General features: G+C 34.4%; 1 protein-coding gene across 3 annotated transcripts in view; it reads left to right on the top strand.

The window, feature by feature from the left end:
• Positions 1 to 19,257, top strand: part of LOC134529239 (transmembrane protein 43 homolog) — a 140,118-nt gene that overhangs the window by 56,323 nt on the left and 64,538 nt on the right. For 2 of the 3 annotated variants that reach the window (XM_063363128.1, XM_063363130.1), the window contains exon 3: positions 3,702 to 3,928. In XM_063363128.1, the coding sequence (XP_063219198.1) occupies positions 3,702 to 3,928 (227 nt within the window). Of the gene's footprint in view, positions 1 to 337; positions 817 to 3,701; positions 3,929 to 19,257 lie in introns of those variants that run through there. The other variant, XM_063363129.1, reaches the window with a different exon arrangement.

Raw genomic sequence — 19,257 nt, 5'->3', positions numbered from 1 at the left:
AAGCAGTTAAAATCAATAAGGTTTTGTGGCATTGCAGAGTATTCTTATAATATAATTTTTTTTCGGGAATGCAGTGTATCGGCTAATTATGGAGGTTCAACATCATGGTGACCTAGTTTAGTATTTGTATGTATTTTATTGACATGAATATTTTTTTAATAGTTTCTAATATTTAATTATTTGTAGTTATAAAAGCAGATTAACAATATTTTTACTGTTTTCTCTTTGTTTGCTAGGTTGCTATTTATGCAAACATCTTTTTCTTTATTTTATTTACGTTCAATAATTTTTTATGTCTATATTTTACATTTTGGTTTATTTAGAAGTAATCATTATGTTTCTATATCATTGTGTATTATTTTAGGAAAATAAAGAACAAGATACGGTTGGGCTACATAACTGCATACATTTTTCAGATAGTTGATCAGTTACTAAGACGTTCTGGTGCTTTCTGTACGTATTCTTACTAGGGAAAATCTTCAGGTGTTCACTCCCACGGTAGACAGTAAACGTATAGGGTTTTTGCCTCAGCCAATCGGAGTGGACTTAGTAATTTTTATTTTTTTTACAGAAAATCCTTGATGCGAGGGGTAAGAAAATTGGTATATTGTTGTGTCCTTGTAAGAGATGCACTGTGATTGATCTTTGAGGTCACGTGACTGCTTATTCCTGCATGGTTGTAGGCTGTCATGTAGCCTTGTCAATCATTGTTCGATTGCTGTGCCGAGAGGTCGTGCCATTCTGTGACTCACAAAAACATATTATGAGTGCATTATGGCAGACATTTTCACGTCTGGGTGCCGGGGCCATTCCACAGTAAGTTTCAAACTATTTTTTTTTTTCCTTTCTTTTTTCGGACGTTTGACTAGATTATTTAGGACAGACATGCGGCGCAGGCCTGGGTGGTCCTTGGTCCACCGGAACATAGTTACTGTTTATTTTGGTACCTAACAGATTATAAGGTTGCTAGGGACGTAATTTCGTAACGGCACATGACTGATGAGCAATCTGCATGAATGAGTGTTGTCTTTTAGCCAAATTGTGCGACAGACATGTATTTTTTGTTGCAAGAAGAATAAATTACTCAAATTAATTTCAAAGTGTTTTATTTACATTCAACTAGTAAGAGTTTCAAGTAATTAAACATTCATAGATAAATATACACCCAACTGCCTGCAACACTCAGGGGAATATTTTTCAAGTGTGGTCTGTACGTGCAAGGAACGATTGTTGTCTTAGCCGGGCACAATTGTGACTTGTAACAGTGTCCGTGAGACTTTATTCCAGTGATCATTCTTCGCTAGTAACATTTTTTATTTGAACTTAAAATATTTTTTAACACCCAAGCAAATTCATCACATGTTCATGTGTGTAATAGTCGGACCAAGTAGAGCTAGCCAGAGGTCTGATTTGTTATAATCTCCTTAGGGGTGAAATTTTGGAACATGTTAAAAATGATTTGCAGTTTTTTGATTTGCTTTTGCTTGGTTAAATTAGATGTGGTTTTTCTATTGTAAAACCATTTTACCCCTTTACCACCATCCTGAGTGAAATTTTGTAATGATTTATAGTCTTGTTTGGATCATTTCATAGAAATCCATTCATTAGTTTTTGCATGATGCGGGAACAAAGTGACAAAATTTTTAAAAGTTTTATATTTAAGTTTTAAATAATATAAATCTCTGTTTCCTATGAATTTTTCAAAAATACATTTATTGTACGTACCATTTACACTGAAAACTTTTATTATTAGTATGGATTTATTGTGACTAATTTTGATTGTTTTTGGTAATGCGTATTTTGATATAATATTAGAAAATACCATGGGAAAGAGATCCATTTAATAGGATGTTTAAGGTCAAATGCAAGGTAGTTTTGATTAGACTACGACAGTTTCACATGTGAATCACATACATTAGACTTATTGTAGAACATAGTTGTGGTGTTATATAAATTACATTGCTTACCTGTGGTAAAATGAAAGTGATAAATTATAGTATGTATCCTGCGGGAGTTTAGAAACAGAACATGTATTTATAAGGAGCCAATTTCCCTGCCAGATGGAAAGAAGGAAGTGGCACAATCGTGAACAAAAGTTTTTTTGTTGTGTTGCTGTCCAGACCCTTTTTAGGGTGATCATTTTAGCCAAAAGTAGAACAATGGAAATGGTGACACAGGCTCAATATACTTTTAAAGCTTATCTGAAAAATAAACTATGATTTATAACTGTCTAGTTCTCATGAACTGTTAGTTTTTGTTACTAATTTTGCTACTCTACATCACTTTGATTAAACAAAAAAAATGTTATGTGTATATTCGTCTGTCACTATTCCCCTGACTTCACTTTAGGGATATTGTACTCACCCATGATATAAGACTTGGAGTTGCTTTCATGTAATTTTTTTTGGAAAATCAATTTTCAGTTGTCACCTAATGTACAATTTTTTATTTTAAGTAACATTGCTCACACTGAAGATGCAAATACAAAGATTGGAATTAATAATGCTCAACCAGCAACAGTGAACTGGTAAAAAATATCCCTCCCTTCCTCTCCCATCAAGATTATGGCGCCAGAAGAGACTGGCCTGCACTTGTAATGTTTGCACTTTTATCTGGTGGAAACACGATTCTACCTGCTGTATACGCCTTACATTGGGCTTTTGCTGTGGTTCTATTATGTGAGCACTCCAATAGAAAGTTGGGTTTTGGGTCTAATTGGATGTGATATAAGAAATCCATATTGGAGCACATATAATTCTCATTTTATGGCTTGCAGTGGTTGTTAAATTTCACTGAAGTCATCATTTGTGATAATTTCAAACTTTTGAATTGATTACTAACTTTATTAATACCTGACATCTGTTTTTTCTAGGGAGTGGTAAAAATGAACGTTTTGCTTTTATGAATTTTTGAATGGAAACTAAATTAGCAGGGGTGACAGATTTTTTAAATTTAATAAACTGTAATGTTGCTTACTTATCATTACAAGACCTGGCAACAGGGGGAGACTTAACATATGGAACCTAAGCAGTGGTCTCGAAATCATGCAATTGACTGCTAGCAGCTTGACAGGTTTTTTTTCAGCCTAAACAGTGAATTTAACAGTGTAAGTATAAATTGCCCCATGTGGTTAAAAATTAAATATTTAATATGCATTGTATTCAATTTGTGGTTAGTTTAATGTAATCATGCGGAGTGGCATAATGGTAAAACATTGGACTCACATTTGAGAGACCATGTTTTTATATTTGCAAGATTCACTCTAGACATAACTCACAATATCTCTCTATTCATATGCATACATCATCACTATTCTAGTGTGTTTTACAGAAATAATTAACTTATGATTCAAAGTATCAGAAATAATTACATTTATGGTACTTAATATTTAAAACCTTTACCTTTATGTTATTATAATGGCATTGATAAGCCTTTCCCAATTTCTGAGAATAGAAACCTTTATGTATATAACATTCAATTAAATTATTTATATTTTGGAATTTCAAAACTTCCATAAATATATATATATTTTTTCTAGAACACAGTATATAAGAATGTAGAGGCCTACCTGCATTTTTTAGATACTATTTATTTTAGAAGATGTAGATGTGTATGTTATATGTCATTTTTAAACTAGTTGTAAGTCATTTTTTTCTACTTAAAATTAATGTATTTTTTAATTTTGTGTACATATTTTTTAGTGTTGTATTATTCGAGCTGCCAGTTTCTTGGCTGAAACTATGAAGAATGTAGTTACGTTACCATCAGCACTCTCGTTGGTAGAGAGTAATAATGGGAAGTTAGTGCACCTAAGTGGTGTTATTTACACAGATGAGCCATTTGTTGTGAATGAATATGGCATTGCAGTGTCTGCTGTCAAATTGAAGCATCGAGTCCAGATGTATCAATGGGTCCAAGAACATAGAAGGTATGTATATAGATATATTAGTTACACAAATATTTTAAAATTGATTATTTAAGCTTCTTGCTTTAGAACTGTGGTCTTCAACTCTCCGCCCACCAGGTGATTTTTTGCGGTGTGCGGACAATGTTTCAGCGAGCGTTATTTTCCTTGCACAAGTATGAGGTCAACCACATATAAGAAATACATATGGTAGCCGGTTTGTGACTGCCCACTATCGGATGCATTTTATAACTGAATACAAGATATAGTGCCTAAGTTTGTTACATTTTTCCAAAGAGTAATATAATTTAAAATGTAAGAAAAAATATCAATAATAAATAAAATGATTTTGTGATCCTAAACATGAATTGTATTATCAATGTGAAAATTTAATATTGTTATTCTATTATGTATGAATATAATTTTTACCTTAACTTATTAATTTCAGAAATATATTTTATAAATTTTGAAAAAAATTGTAGTAAAATCGAAAGTATGTAATATAAACTTGTTTTATTTAATTTAATGTCAGAAATTTTACTAAGTTACTTTTGTGATCGAGCAAAATTATGATGTAAGAAATATTTGTGAAAAAAAGTCATTGTAATGTTGGTTTATGAGTACATTATATGTATGATAAAGTGTGGTCCGCAACACTTTAGCTAAGTATACAGGTGGCCCTTGATTAAATATTGATTATAGAGTATTGAAATTATATTATTGACTAGCTAATAACCAGTGGCTTTGCTTGCTTAATTTCAGGGTATTGCTGGTATTGCACAATTTTAAGAAAAGTATGTAATTAATTAAAAACCTTTTTTTCAAAAGAAATAGACACACTAAAAAGTCAAGTATATAAAATATTTAAATCATAACAAAATCATTTAATTATATAGTTGTCCCTCGATAATCCAAAACTTTTTAATCTGACGTACTCGGTAGTCCGACGTGCCGCCAGCAGTTTTACCACCAGCTGTTTGTTGTGGAAACAATACAAGCCTGCAGCGACATGAATCGCTCTCCCCCCCCCCTCCCCCCAACCGCTCTGTACACTTATTTTGTGGGGACAGATCAGTAAGTGCGCAGTTGTAATGTAGATCGGACGTTCAGTATTACTACTGCTGACTGTATTTACTGTTTGCTTTGTGTGTGTAGTGACAGTTTAGAAATGGCAAGCACAAGTGTGAAACATAAACATAAAACATTAAATTTATCTGAAAAATGGAAAATTATTAAACGAATAGACAGTGGAGAAACTCCGAGTGCAATATCTAAAGTGTATGACATCGGATGACCTACTGTCTACGATATTGTGAAGAAAAAAAAGGGAAAAAATTGAAAAATTCATTCAGTCTGTTGAAGATGAACCCATGAACAGAAAAACTCTTAGGACTAGCGAGTTACCCGAGGTCGAAGACGCTCTTTTTATTTGGTTAAAAAAACAGCAACGGAACCGGAATGCACCTATTTCAGGAGACATTTTGAAACAAAAAGCCCAGTTTTTTTACCAAGAAATAACAAAGAAAACTGACTTTCGCGCTAGTCACGGGTGGTTTGAAAACTTCAAGAAACGTCATGGTATAAGATTTATGCAGATGAGTGGCGAAAAAGTGTTTGCTAACGAGTCTGAAATCCAGGAATTCATCGGAAAGTTGGACGCAAAAATCAATGAACTTGGCCTAGTTCCTGAACAAATTTATAACGCCGATGAAACTGGCTTAAATTGGCGTCAGCTACCAACAAAAATATTTGTTACTGAAGAGGAAAAAAAAGTTTCTGGGAGAAAATTACAAAAAGAACGAATCACCTTGATGGTATGAGCGAATGCATCAGGAACTCATAAGTTAAAACTGCTTCTTGGTAAATCAAAAAACCCACGTGCGTTGAAAAATGTAAAGGTCGAATCTCTACCAGTAACCTACATGGCTCAAAGCCGTGCATGGGTCACCAAAGAAGTTTTTCATGATTGGTACACTAACAGCTTTGTCCCACAAGTTAAGCAAGATTTAAAAAATAATAAGTTACCAGTGAAAACCCTTCTGTTGCTTGACAACGCACCCGGACACCCTGACAAGGATGAATTAAAAGTTAAAACTGCCAATAGGTACATTGAGGTAATGTACTTACCAAAAAACACGACCGCTTTGATCCAGCCAATGGACAGAAACGTCATAAAGACTCTCAAGGCACATTACAAAAAGTGCCTTTTAATGGATGTTGTCAGTCAACCTAATGATGACATTGCAACAATTTTGAAATCCTTCAACATTAAGGATGCGATTTTGAATGCCGCATTTGCTTGGCAGCAACTAAAAAGCACAACCCTGATAAAATCTTGGAAGAATATTTGGCCTAATAACCCACATCTTGCAACATGCAACTCTGCATCCAATGATTCTGAATCTATTTTGGATGCTGCACTTGAAATTTGTAACGAAGTGGAACTTGCGCCAGCATCAATTGAAGAGTTCAAGACATGGATTATTGAAGACAGCCTGCTACTGATGTGACAGACGCAGAAATAATCCAGGAAATCACGACAGTAGATGACGAAGTGATCGAGGAGGCAGTGCCGGAGAAAAACTTCACTATCAGCTGTGATGAAGCGTTATCGGCAACCAAAACTTTGCTTCGTTGGTGCGAGGAGAGAGAGTTAGATTTTTCAAACATTTTGATGTTAAAAGGAATTCAAGAACAAGCAATGACGGACTGCCTGCGTAAGAAGAAGCAGAAGAAAGTCACAGACTTTTTTAACATGTAAATATGTAGTATGTACTTTTTTTTACATATGTACTGTACATTTTACTTTACTTTCTTTCCGTATTTCTTTTAAAAACTTATATATACCGTCATTTCGTAGCCTAGTTTTAATAAATTACATGTACTTATACTGTTTGGTACTTTTTGTTAACTTCATTGTGTTCAAAAGCATTGAGAAAAAAACATTTTTGATAATCCTACATTTTCGGTAATCCGACACGCCCCTGTCAGATTATCGAGGGACAACTGTATTTTATAAAATGGTTATGCACAAGCCTTTTAAAATTGTTTAATATAGATTTTAAATATCTGATTTTATATTTACTTTTTTAGTGTGTTGAGGATATATTTTACCTTGATATAATCACACTTACCTCTTTCCGTTTCATGAGTTAAGTTTAAAAAATCATGAAACATGTACCAATTTCATTTCAATGAAGATTATGCCATCATTTACACTTTCATTTATGTTGGTTATAGCTATGCTTACAATAATGACAAATCCACTTTATTACAGATACATTATTTTAAGATTTTTAGAACAATTGCATTGTCGTACTAGGGATGTAAGGGAACGAACAAATGAAATGTCGGAGTGGGCGCCACTGTGTGATGTGGGCACGTGGACCCGGCGGAGACTCCCTTCAGGGAGTGACGTGACCCGTGTAAGGCTAGGCCCGGTTCCCTTAGCACGCGATATCGCTCCATTGGGCTCTTAAGGCGTCCCACACGCCTCGAGTTTAGGAGCAGGGACACGTGGTCACTCGACTAAAAATCACAAGTTCGACGTACTCCTTTTATTCCGGCAACGTTACAACACGTCTCCAATTGCGCTACATCTACATAGACTCAATGAAACTGTTAATAACGCCAACTGCGGGAAAGAATCAGTTTACAGGCTGACCAGGTCACCTCGTGGCCTGGCCTCGTGAGTCTAGGACGCGGTTCGTGTTTAAATGTTCAAAATGAACTTAAATATTTATTAAAACGAGTCGGTCACCCGGAGTAGGCCTCGCAGATACAAAAAGGTTTTAAGAATTATGAAAAGTCCGGCGGATGTTAAGATATCAGTTGATTGAGAAAAAATATGAAGTTGCGCGGTGCTCACCAAGCACCCTACCCCGGGTGACGAACGGAAGCGACTGAAGAGGCCAGGGCAGCATGGTGGCCGGAAAGCACTGGATTTACTGTTAGTCTCTCCTGTTATTCATTACTACATATTTAACTAAAACAAATACACTAAAATTCTATAGTAAAAATATACCAAGGTTTCCTTGATTATTTATGTTGAGTATGAATTATTTTAATTGGGATTATGGTTGAAACTGGTTGCAGGTAGTTCCATTGCCTGCCGCGTGGGGCGCTGCGCCGTCCTTACCAACTAGCACTGCAAACATAATCCTTAGGGAATATTATTTAAAGAAAAGACAGGTAGCAATTACGTAAACATTAAAATTGAATGATAAAATAAAAGGGGTCGTGGCACAGACTATACTCTTGCCTCTTGTCGGCAGCCTCACACGCACATACACACATACCTGCACACGGGGCGGGAGGTTTTAAATAAAGGTTGGTGGTGGGAGGAGAGGAGTGGCGACGGCGTGAGGCACATGGGGCTTAGGGAGGGCGTAGTCCCGGTCGACGTCAGCATCTTTATTTGAAAGGTAGAGAGGTAGAGCACAGTTATCAAATTTCTTATCCAGCATATTAGTTGATGCTAGTTATGCTTATATTATTTGAAAAAAAAATTTCGTATTTTCAGCCCTCACCTCATTTTCCACAAGGATACCGGTGTGAAAATTCCAAACTTCAGCTTTAGTAAATATAGCAATAATACCATTAACCAAATAAAACCAAACTCATCCTTTTTAATAAATTTACATTTATATTGAATTTAAATTTATCTTGCCAATACTGATTTAGTGGATTCAATAGTTTTTTTTAATTTTTTTTTTTTTTTCAATAATATGTACCCCTTTTACAACTTAAGCGTTGGTATTTCGGAGAACATTGAATAAGAGAAGGTTGTTTAAGGTATATTGATTTATTATTCCCAATCTCTTAACTTAAATTAAGTTTAACTTACATCCTACTTGATTAGCTTCAGAAATATTACTTTTATAATAAAACCAAACTGATAGCCTTTTCACACTTTTTGTGGTTGAATATAGAAAAATGGTGAAAGTAAAAGACATGCTATGAAACAATATAATGTACGTTATTCTTGCTCAGTTTCTTACTTCCAGCGTAATTGACATGGATATATGATTTATTACTTATTGTCAAAACTAACGTACCCCTGATTTACTGCATTTGGGATCGAATTTTAAAAAAAAGGTAAAAGCACCCTACACTATTAATTAGGGTAACTTTGTGGAATAACGCCACTAATTCACCAATTTGGACATAAATTTTAAAATTCAAACATTAAAGCTGTGAATTTTACTTCAGAAGATAGCTGTATCATTTGGGTACACAGCACAAATAAATTTGTCCATAAATTTACAAATTTTAAAAAGTTTTAAAATTTTATCTGATGTATTGTAAAATGGCGTTATTGCCAGATATTGCGGGGAATAACGCCATGTCTAGTTTTTTTTTTAAATAAATATATTAAAATGAAAGATAAATTGACTACTACATATTAATTATTCTTAAAAGTGTTTACAAACTTGATTATCAAGAAATAAATTATATATGTTGACGCAAAAATTACTAAAATTATCTTAGAAATCACTTAGAAAACATAAACAAATCTCAATGACTTTATAACAGACAAACGAAATACTTATAGGCCTGTGATAACATTCTAGTCACTGCTGCTGCTTTCAGAAAGCAGAGCACACCATCATCACACAAAGTTCACAAACCACATGTAGAAATGTTTTCCTTATCGCAAGTTTCATGGTACCACATTTTACATTCTACTCACTGAATCCACTGCACGTTCATAGATTTGTCGTAGTAGTTTAGGCCACAGTTTCGCCGCACGTTTAGGCCTATGCACTGGGACAGTAGATGGCTGTCCGGTATTCCCTTGAATGCCTTTGGAAAACAATTGACGAGTCACCAGAGTAGCTTTCACATTTAAGGAACGGCGAGTTTTATGGATGTTTCGTATAATTTTAGGCGTGGGAAGCAGACTATGCACAATCGCTGATGATGATGAAGTAGTTGGAGGGTTGTTGCTGGTTGAACGTACTGTAGGTGTTGCTGGTGTTGTAAGCCTAGATTTCTCCAAACTGAAAGAAGTCGCAGAAGAACTTGTCTGCGTAACTTGTAGTGGTGCGCGATCTGAGACATCACTAGGAGCAAAAGCTGTCTCTGGGATTACCTGTGGATTGAATGATAATATTCCCGTTGCTTTAAATCCAGACATTGCATTCTTGGGAGTGGCTGCTTGTGTTCAGGCTTCAGTAAACATTTTTCCTAACTAGTTTTCCCAATGGTCTGCCAGGATATTTCCTCCGGAAATTGTCCACTGCCAAGTTCCAATAAACTTTCAACGACTTAAAGAAACTCTTATCTAGGGGTTGTAATTCATGGCTGCAATGTGCAGGTAAACACAACAGCTGTATCCCAAAGCTTTCAGCAACGTCAAGCACACTGTTATCCAAATGACTGCGGTGACCATCAAAAATGAGCAAATCTTTTCCTGGTATTCGGTGCGAGTTGAAGTGACGCAAGAAGTTACAAAATTCCTCTTTCGTAATATGCCCTTTAGGGGTCATAGCAAAAACACTGCCATTCGGTAGATCATCACCAAATTCTTTTTTTGAATACTTTCCTTTATACAATATCATAGGAGGAATCCAGTTTGTGCCAGTAGCGTTAGTGCAAGCCACGACAGTTACAGTTTCCCCCTTTTCTCCATGAGTTTCTGCATGTACACGTTTACAACCTTTTTCAGCTAGAACTAGCTGCAAACAATTTTAGGTCAATTGTAATCCACTCTCATCGACATTGTAAATAAGGCGGGGCTGATAGTGAAGATTCATGTTGTCTAGAGTTTTTCCTAACAATTCGATGTGTGCACTAACAATTTCCTTATTGAACCTCATGAGTCTGCCATAGCTAAGATTCTCGGCCTTTCTTAACACAATATTATTATTTCTTCTCATGAAGCCATAAAACCAGTCTTTGCCCGCTTTCTTATTAGAGAAAGGATGGGGAATTCCTTTCTCATTGCATATCTGGAAAGCAAATGAGCAAATCTGATTCCTAGTCAATCCGAAACCTACTTGCTGCAATCTAATCACCCTTCTTTTTAAATCTTCCTCTATATTAGCACTTAAGACCGCATTACGCCCAAGTTTACGTTCCGGTGTTCTATCCCCTCTTTTCAGCCAATCTCTCAGTGTTCTTCTAGGTATTTTATATTGTCTTGAAGCTGATGCTACAGACGATCCTGATTTTACTTTTTGTATTGCATTCTGTAGATCTTCTGTTTTCCATTTTGCTCTTATATTTTGGCATTTCTTCCCCATCGCAGCAATATTTGCATCTGTAATATGGAAGAAAAATATTTTTACCCTCTTCATAAACTTATTAACGTCACAATGACAAATTCAAATTAAAACTGCTACCACTAAAAGGTTTGCTAAAATTCACACCATGAAATATTTTATTCAAATAAATTAAGTAGGCCTAATTAAAATTACATTTTCACAACACCAAAAATAAGGTTACAGTGGTTAATGAAATATAACCTTTAACCAGAAGCTGTATTTATTATTGGCTTTCTGTATAGTTACAATGAAACAAATGTGGCGCTATTTTCCTAGTATCTCTACAAAAAAAAAATTATGGCGTTATTGCCCGCCGTGTATGTGGCGATATTTCCCGACGCGACTTTTTTTTTCTAACATCTACTGAATATCCTTACATGCCACAACAACATTGGTTCATGACTTTAAAATGTACGCTTTTAAAAACTGAATATGATGACATATAACACTAACAATGAAAAAGTTGATTTGTAAAAATAAAATGGCTTACCTGAAATGGCGCTGAAAATGTTTTACTTTTTATTTACTGCCACGCGCACTCACTAGCACAATAACAAATTCCTTGCAACTAAACCGCTTACTGGAAGTGGACGAGAACAACGCGTAATGGTGAGGGGGCTGTGACCTTCGTTTCAGGATTGATACATCCCACACCATCTACCGGTTTTGCTGGAAACTACGTGTACAATTTGAAATGGCGTTATTGCCCGCCTGGCGTTATTCCACGAAGTTACCCTATAAAAGTTATTCATGCTTAGTTCCTTATATCTATCTTTATTTTCTATGGAGATATGATTTTTCTTATGACTAAACAAATCTTATTCCCTTTTTACGAATTCCAGAAAATTGAAGGGAAAAAAAATTGTATAAGGTATGCTTGTTATTTATTCTTAATTTCTTACCCTTGTATCTAGTATATTTGGAAGTATAAATTTTTTCTTAAAACTGAACTTAATCCTTTTACACCCCTTAGGACCAGAATCTCACAAAGTGGTAAAATAATGTATGGTTTATTTTTTATTATTCTTGCCAAATAATATACTGCTTACATAATTCATTTCAGAGATAATAATTTCTTTTAATAAATCAAAACATACCCTCTTTTCATCACATTGAAAGACAAATTTTGATAAATGAAAAAAATACAATGCATAACTTTACATGCAAGTTGTTCTTTCTTAGTTTCTAACCTCTTGTTTTAACAGAATTGTAAGTGTTCATTTTTTGTTGTAAAACCATACTTACCCCGTTTACATCCCGTAGGCATTGAATTTCACAAAATTGTAAAATTGAGGTTGGTAGTTTTTGTACAAATAATGTTTTCTTGTGCTTGATTATATTCGGAGGTATCTTTAAACAATATTTACGCCTTTTTCACTCCCTTAGGGGTGGAATTTTATAAATATATTTTGCCAATTGTTTCATTTAGTCATAAACCTTACTAATGAAAAATGTTTTATTAAAATCTGTCAAGTAGTTTTCAATTAATGCAGAAATAAAACAATATTTTTGATTTCTAAATAATATAAATAGCCATTTACAATAATTTTTTTTTAATAATTACATCCAAAGAACAGACATTTACCTCAAACAGGTTTTTTAATAGTATGGATTAGAGTTTTCAAATGATATTTTTAGAAAAAATTGACACTCAGTATCATGCAATGGCATTTAGCAAAAGTACAATTTTGGTTCTTTCTTGGACAGAGTAAGGAATCTTTAGTGGTAATAGAAATATTAGTTATCTCTAACCTATCTGTGTTGCAATATATAATTTTTAGTAGGGTTTATTGTGAAACATAGAATGTAATCAAATATCTTGCTGAAAAATAAATTGCACCATTATGAAATGTGTAATAACATTTAATGTTGGATTTTCATATTTTATTTTGTATGCTCATTATCCAGGTTTTGATCTTAAACTTATAGATCATTCGTAAACAAGTAAATGAAATAGAATAAGTTGATTAGGAATTTTTTTTTTTTTCAACCTCCCAAACACACATTTTGGGAATGAAATTAAACTCAGCACGAAGGAAAACATTTCACTAGAAGACATTTAACTTTGTTGATAAAATTTGTACATGGTGCTTGCGCTCTTTAACTATTCACTTATTGCATTTGCTGATAAATACCAGTATATTCACTGGGTTTGCAAAAGAAATATTTTTTTTGAATGAAATAGAGAAAGCAGTGAGGGTGCAATATCACCCTGGGGTTACATGGAGAGAATGCTATTGTAACCCCCTCGGTGTTCCTTCAAGGTACTCATTAGATAACAAAAGAAAACTGGAAATGTACTAAATAAAAGAAACACCTCAGAGGAGGAGCACTGAAGAGCACATTAAATTTAGAAAACACGCAACACTGTTTGAGTGTAGGAGTGGATCGTGAAATGCCAAAGCAAAATAACAAATCAGAGAATCTGGTTTCTGAGCAACACATTTAATCGGTATAATTATGGCCATCAGATAATTAATGTACAAAGATGTACATTTTGGTTATCAAGAGCACAAATTAGCTAATGTTTGAAAATATTGATCTTACATCTTACATTCTTAAGTAAGAGCAAAGAATTATTGTTTTACTGACTACAAATAAAAGAACAAATGCTTTTTTAATGAGATCAGTGAATGAAAAAATGGCCGGCCCATACTACATTACATATGTTAAGTTTGGAAATAAAAAATCTTATTGTAATTCAAATATTACTAATTTGAATAATAAAATTTTAACAAACATATAAACAATCCTATAGTTAGATTTAGAATTGTCTGTTCAGAAGCATCTTTACAGTGTTGAATTAATTTTTTGAAGTTATACTTCTTTAGGCGCGTTATGAAAAAATGATGAGAGTGAAATTTTAAGATGCGCGCGTATCACTGTAACACAAAATTAACAGGTTGAAGCTGCTCGCTAAACCGCTCATTAAGTCTAGAAAAAAAGCTACCAACAAAATATAAATAGAACCTCTATTAGTCGCGCATGTTGGCACGCTCGTCGCCTCTGATCACTGTTTTCATATTTATAATATTTATCCACATGTTTCTAGTTTCTACATTCACAACACGTGTTTTAGTTTCATACAAGTGCACATTATATATATGCTAATAAATTATATTCTGTAGTGATTTGAATTGAATATTTTGATTAATATTATTTACTATTCGTAAATATTAGTAAAAAAAATTGTGCTTATATACTTTTTCAAGTGCTCCAATATAATTGAGGTTTACTACCCGTATGTATTATTTATTGATATAAATTAAAGTATTATTATTTAATATGATTATTTAATATTTACAAAATAAAGAAATAAATTTAATAAAACATTTAATAAAAAATTTGTGATAAAAATTAAAATTAAACATCAAATTAAAATATTAATTTTTAATAATTATTAATAAATTGAATAAATAATAAATATTTATCAATATAAATGAAAAAATTTAATGAAAATGTTTTGATAAAAATGAAAAATTAAGAAAATAATAAATATTAAGAAAATTAATAAACTTAAATTAAATTTTTGAATTTATTATTAAATTCATTTATTTTCTTTTAAAATATTAAATTGTCAATAAGAAATATTTAAAATTAAGAATCTTATAATATTTAGTACAAATTATGTCATATATATTTATTATTCTCTAAATTTTATTTATTTAATTTTTTCAAATTTAAATTGAACTTTATTGACTGTGTTGACTATCTTTTACCAGCCCTTTTATTATTTTATTGTAATTAATTATTTGCATGCAATTAAAAACTATTTTTAGTGATGCCAAAGAAGTATAACTTCTCACGCGCGTACATAAGTACACGCACCCATTTTTTCTTAGAGTCAAAAACGGTTGTCATAATAGAATTATAGATTTAAAAAATTGTTCTACATTTCATCGTCATGATGCAGAAGGGGTAACGGTCCTGAAGGCTCTGGTGAGAGCCCGGAAAAATTTGGGGCTGAAACTGGTACCCAGCACTGGGATTCAATATTACTGCTTGTATTTGGGACCCCACTGCAAAACAAGTCCCACAGTGATAAAAGTATTAAGATGAAAGAGATGAAAGAGACTAGAAGAGAGCTCAGAAAAATTATAGCTAAAAGGCAGTTGAGAGAGTTCCACTTATCACTACGAGGGATGAACTCGGAAGTCACTACCTGGATATGAACGAAGTTGCTGTGGGCGCGGAGCACAAGAACACAGTTAACCAGAACATTGATGCTAAATCCTAACTAACTAGAGATTTGAAAAAAAATGTTAAAAGTAGGGAGAAATTCCTTAGATTAATGACTACATCCTCAGGAAACAGAGATGTCCAATCCACGCCGCGGTAGTTGAAATAACGTTAGCGGGTGTCTTTGATGACTGCACGATGATACGATGAAAGTAGCGGGTGGACTGCTCCGGGAGAGACAGTTGTCACTCCTAGATAAAGAAGGGACTTCAGGGTATCCAGAAAAAAATATAAAAGAAAAGGGGGGGGGGGCGGAGCTAAGTAGACGGTTGCGCTGGTGGCAGAAGTGCGGAACTAAGTTCGGCAGTACCAAGATATGGTTGACGACAGAGTTGGTAGGTAGCATGCAGAGACATGGCGGTAAAACATGCCACCTGGGGGATAAGGATCTGGGAGGTGGAGCTCCCTGGTAGGAAGAATAGGGATTATTAAGAGCTTATATTTAGTTACAGGTGGCTGAAAAATCCCGCACAAGGCCAGCGTGCTGGGTGCAAGCCTGGGCGTGGTAGGAGCCCATGGGAAGGGGAGCTGGTGGAGGGAGCTGATTATCGGGCCAGCCCCGAGATCCCAGAAGCACAGCGAAAAAAAATTTGGGGCAGGGGTGCAGGGGAAATGCTGGCACTAACTGACACGCTACGCCGGGCATGCTCTGGTGCCCCAGAACGGAGCCGCGCACCTGACAAAACTCGCAGCGCGCACGCATCGGCGGCACTGACTGGAGTGAGGCACTCAAGTGCAGGAGCGTGCTACTGGTGCTCTGGACGGGAAAAATTACACACCAGAACGTGAGTGAAACACTGAGGCACTGCTAGCACAGCGTGGGACTGTGGGGTGCATCTGGCCGCTGACTGACTAAGTTTGAATGGTACGGGCCCCTTGGGTTACAGAAATTAAAAAGAAAATATATATGAGGCTCATCATCTTGGTCAAACAATACAAAAAAGATCCTTAATTCTAATTTGCGGCACACTATAATCAGACTGGCCACTGAATTGGTAAATTTGGCATACAGCATGGAAATTCTGAGAACACCAGGAAAATCTTGTAACTGCCAGGAATTTTTGTAATGCTTTGGAAAAATTAAAACTTAAATACATTAATATTAATGCAATACACACTTTTCGAATCCAGCTCTTTTTTTTTTTTTTTTTAATTCTAACATCTATTCTTTTTTTTTTCTGTGTACACCCAAAAAATATTATTAAAAATAATATGTTCATCACTCATGCCATCCCTAACCTTTAATAAGTGCTGCACATTGCAAGCTCGAAGTTGCGCCACGGTCTCAGTAGATTCACAGACTATTTAATTTTCCTCCCAATACTCCAGGAGATTTGAGTTGCAGAGTTTATAAACCCATGCGACTGGTGCAGATCCAGAGGTCATGACAAGCATGTAATAAAAAACAAACAACAATTATTACTTCTGTGGCAAACAGAGTAGCACAGATTTGAAGTGTAAAAGTGCAAACTCACAGTCAATACAGTTCAAGTTACACTAATGAGTAAGGCGCATAGAGTCAAAAGAAAAACTCTGTTAAGTTTTTGAGATGCTAAGGATCATATAAATGCTGAGAAATGATTTGGTTCTGAGAAAAAAAAATTATTCCAAAGACAACAGCAAAGATTTATTCCAAATAATGCTAGTAAAATCACACGACAGCAAGGCGGCAAACAATATTTTAAGCCAATTCAAAGATTTAAAATAATCTTCAAATTACACAAAGCTTATAAAGAGAATTTATTAGGGGACAACAAGTTAAAGCTTAAAAAATAATTTAGCACTCTAAAATATTATATGGCAAGGGGGGTTGAAAACAAACAAGAGTGAGTGCAAAGCAAACATGATTAGGTAAGTTGTCCCATGATACCATCAGGTTGGAAACAACTGCCTCACAAAATTGTGTTCAAAAACATAACACATGCAGAAAAATTAAGAATAAAGTCCAAACAACAAAACTATATAAGAACAATTCAGGGTAACTTTTACATACTGAATGTTGACTTGGAGATTACAAGGAATACAATAAAACATTAGTAATTACGGCGCAAAGCGTAAACATGTACAATTAAGGGTGTCAGTAATAAAAAGTAATAATACAGTGTGCCTGAGCACTCAAGGTAAAGTGTAACAAAAAGGACTGAGATTTTAAAGTTTTATCAAAGAATCAGCTTCAATCACAAAAACTAGAAACAGTGGATGATGAGCCTGACAAGGAATAACAATACTATGAGATTTTCAAACGTTTCTTTAATGCCTCTAGGAGCTTTGGTGAACATCATGGCAATCCAAACAACATCATGCAGCCAAACCCACTAGTTAACCAGAAAAAAATTTTGACAGTGGCAGTCGAAAACTAAATTTGAAAGGAAATATATACTGTGGTATATTGCAGAATCGTCGCACTCGCATAATCTCCACAATGTTATTTTAGAGCGTCAAAATTTGTAAAAAAAAGTTTTTGCATGAAAGTTGCATGATGTTTTTGGTCCCGCTGTTAGAGTGCTTTGTGTAAGTAGTAAACATGACCTATCCAATTGGTTTTCGAGTTGCTGTCAGGTAGTGTGGTAGTTATAATGGGAAAATACAGTTATTACAATTATAGTACAATTCGTTTAATATGTAACTGCACAATACAATTTCCCATTCTGTACGGTCAGATGTTTCAGTCCTGCCATTTTCTCCCAGATGCATGTCCCCCCCCCCCCCCCCCCCCCCTTTACATAAAACAATTATTTTCAGGTTGATATCCATTATTTGTTGGGTTGTTGCCACTTACTTATTTAATTATCAGAAATACAAAGTTGTCCGATTTGTAAATTTTCTTTTAAAGACGTTTTCAAATGTTTTAATCTTGAATTTTTTTTCAGTATTGTGTAGCCCGTATAAAAATATAGCCAGCTCTAGTTGGCATCATGTTTGGTTACATTGATGCCCTTATAGAGTGCGAACACGTAGTCGAATATCAATATTTATATCTCACCGATTTCATCCAGTGTGCTCGCTGTCTCTCATGCCAAGTAAACTACATTTGATAGCCTGCACTCTTTCATGGTTAGTGTGTACTACAAGTATACTTATGGGAACACTTTGTTAGTTCCGGCTCACATTTTTTGTGTTTTGTATTTTTAGTTTAATGAAATATGTTTTTGTTACATGACTAATTAATGTGAATTATTTGGCGTGCTTTTGTTTACGCTGCTTTTTAATTAAACATTCTTTCATTGCAACATGTTTTCTTTTTATGATATACAATCTCAAAAAAATTCTTTTCTCGCATAAAAATTGTACCCCTACTTTTAAACCTATATTTTATATTAAATATACGATGATTATGTGATAAAACAAGGTAAGTTCAATTTACACAGTGATGGTGCTGTCACTAAACACCAACAATAAACAAAATGAAATTACTTTGTCATGACTCATCCGAAGCCTCGCTGGTACACTCGCCGAGTGTATCAATATCAAGAACTGGTTGAAGACGTACAAATGCACGTTGATAAAGTTATGCCCTCTGCTTTTTATGCCCAAAAATTACACAAATGTGAATGCATGGATCTCAAAGGAAGAGGCAGTAGGGAAAGGAATTGAGGGGAAACAAGGTATGTTGAAGTGGTGGTGGAGGGGAAGATAGGGGAGAGGGAGAAAAAGAGGAAGGATAGTTTATGACCAAAGATCCATGCATTGTTCCGAAAGTTGCACAGCGCAAGCGCACAAAGTTTAAAATTCATTTTAGAAGTTACTTTTTGTTACATTACTGAACTATTGTAAAGATATTTACGATTTTCCTGAAACTTATTTGTTTCTGGGAGCATTCAAAACAATTAAAAAAAAAATGAGTGC

The sequence above is a fragment of the Bacillus rossius genome, chromosome 2 (assembly GCF_032445375.1).
Source record: "Bacillus rossius redtenbacheri isolate Brsri chromosome 2, Brsri_v3, whole genome shotgun sequence".
NCBI lineage: Eukaryota > Metazoa > Arthropoda > Insecta > Phasmatodea > Bacillidae > Bacillus > Bacillus rossius.
Note: the sequence above shows the minus strand (reverse complement) of the source record. Positions and strands in the feature narration are given on the sequence as shown.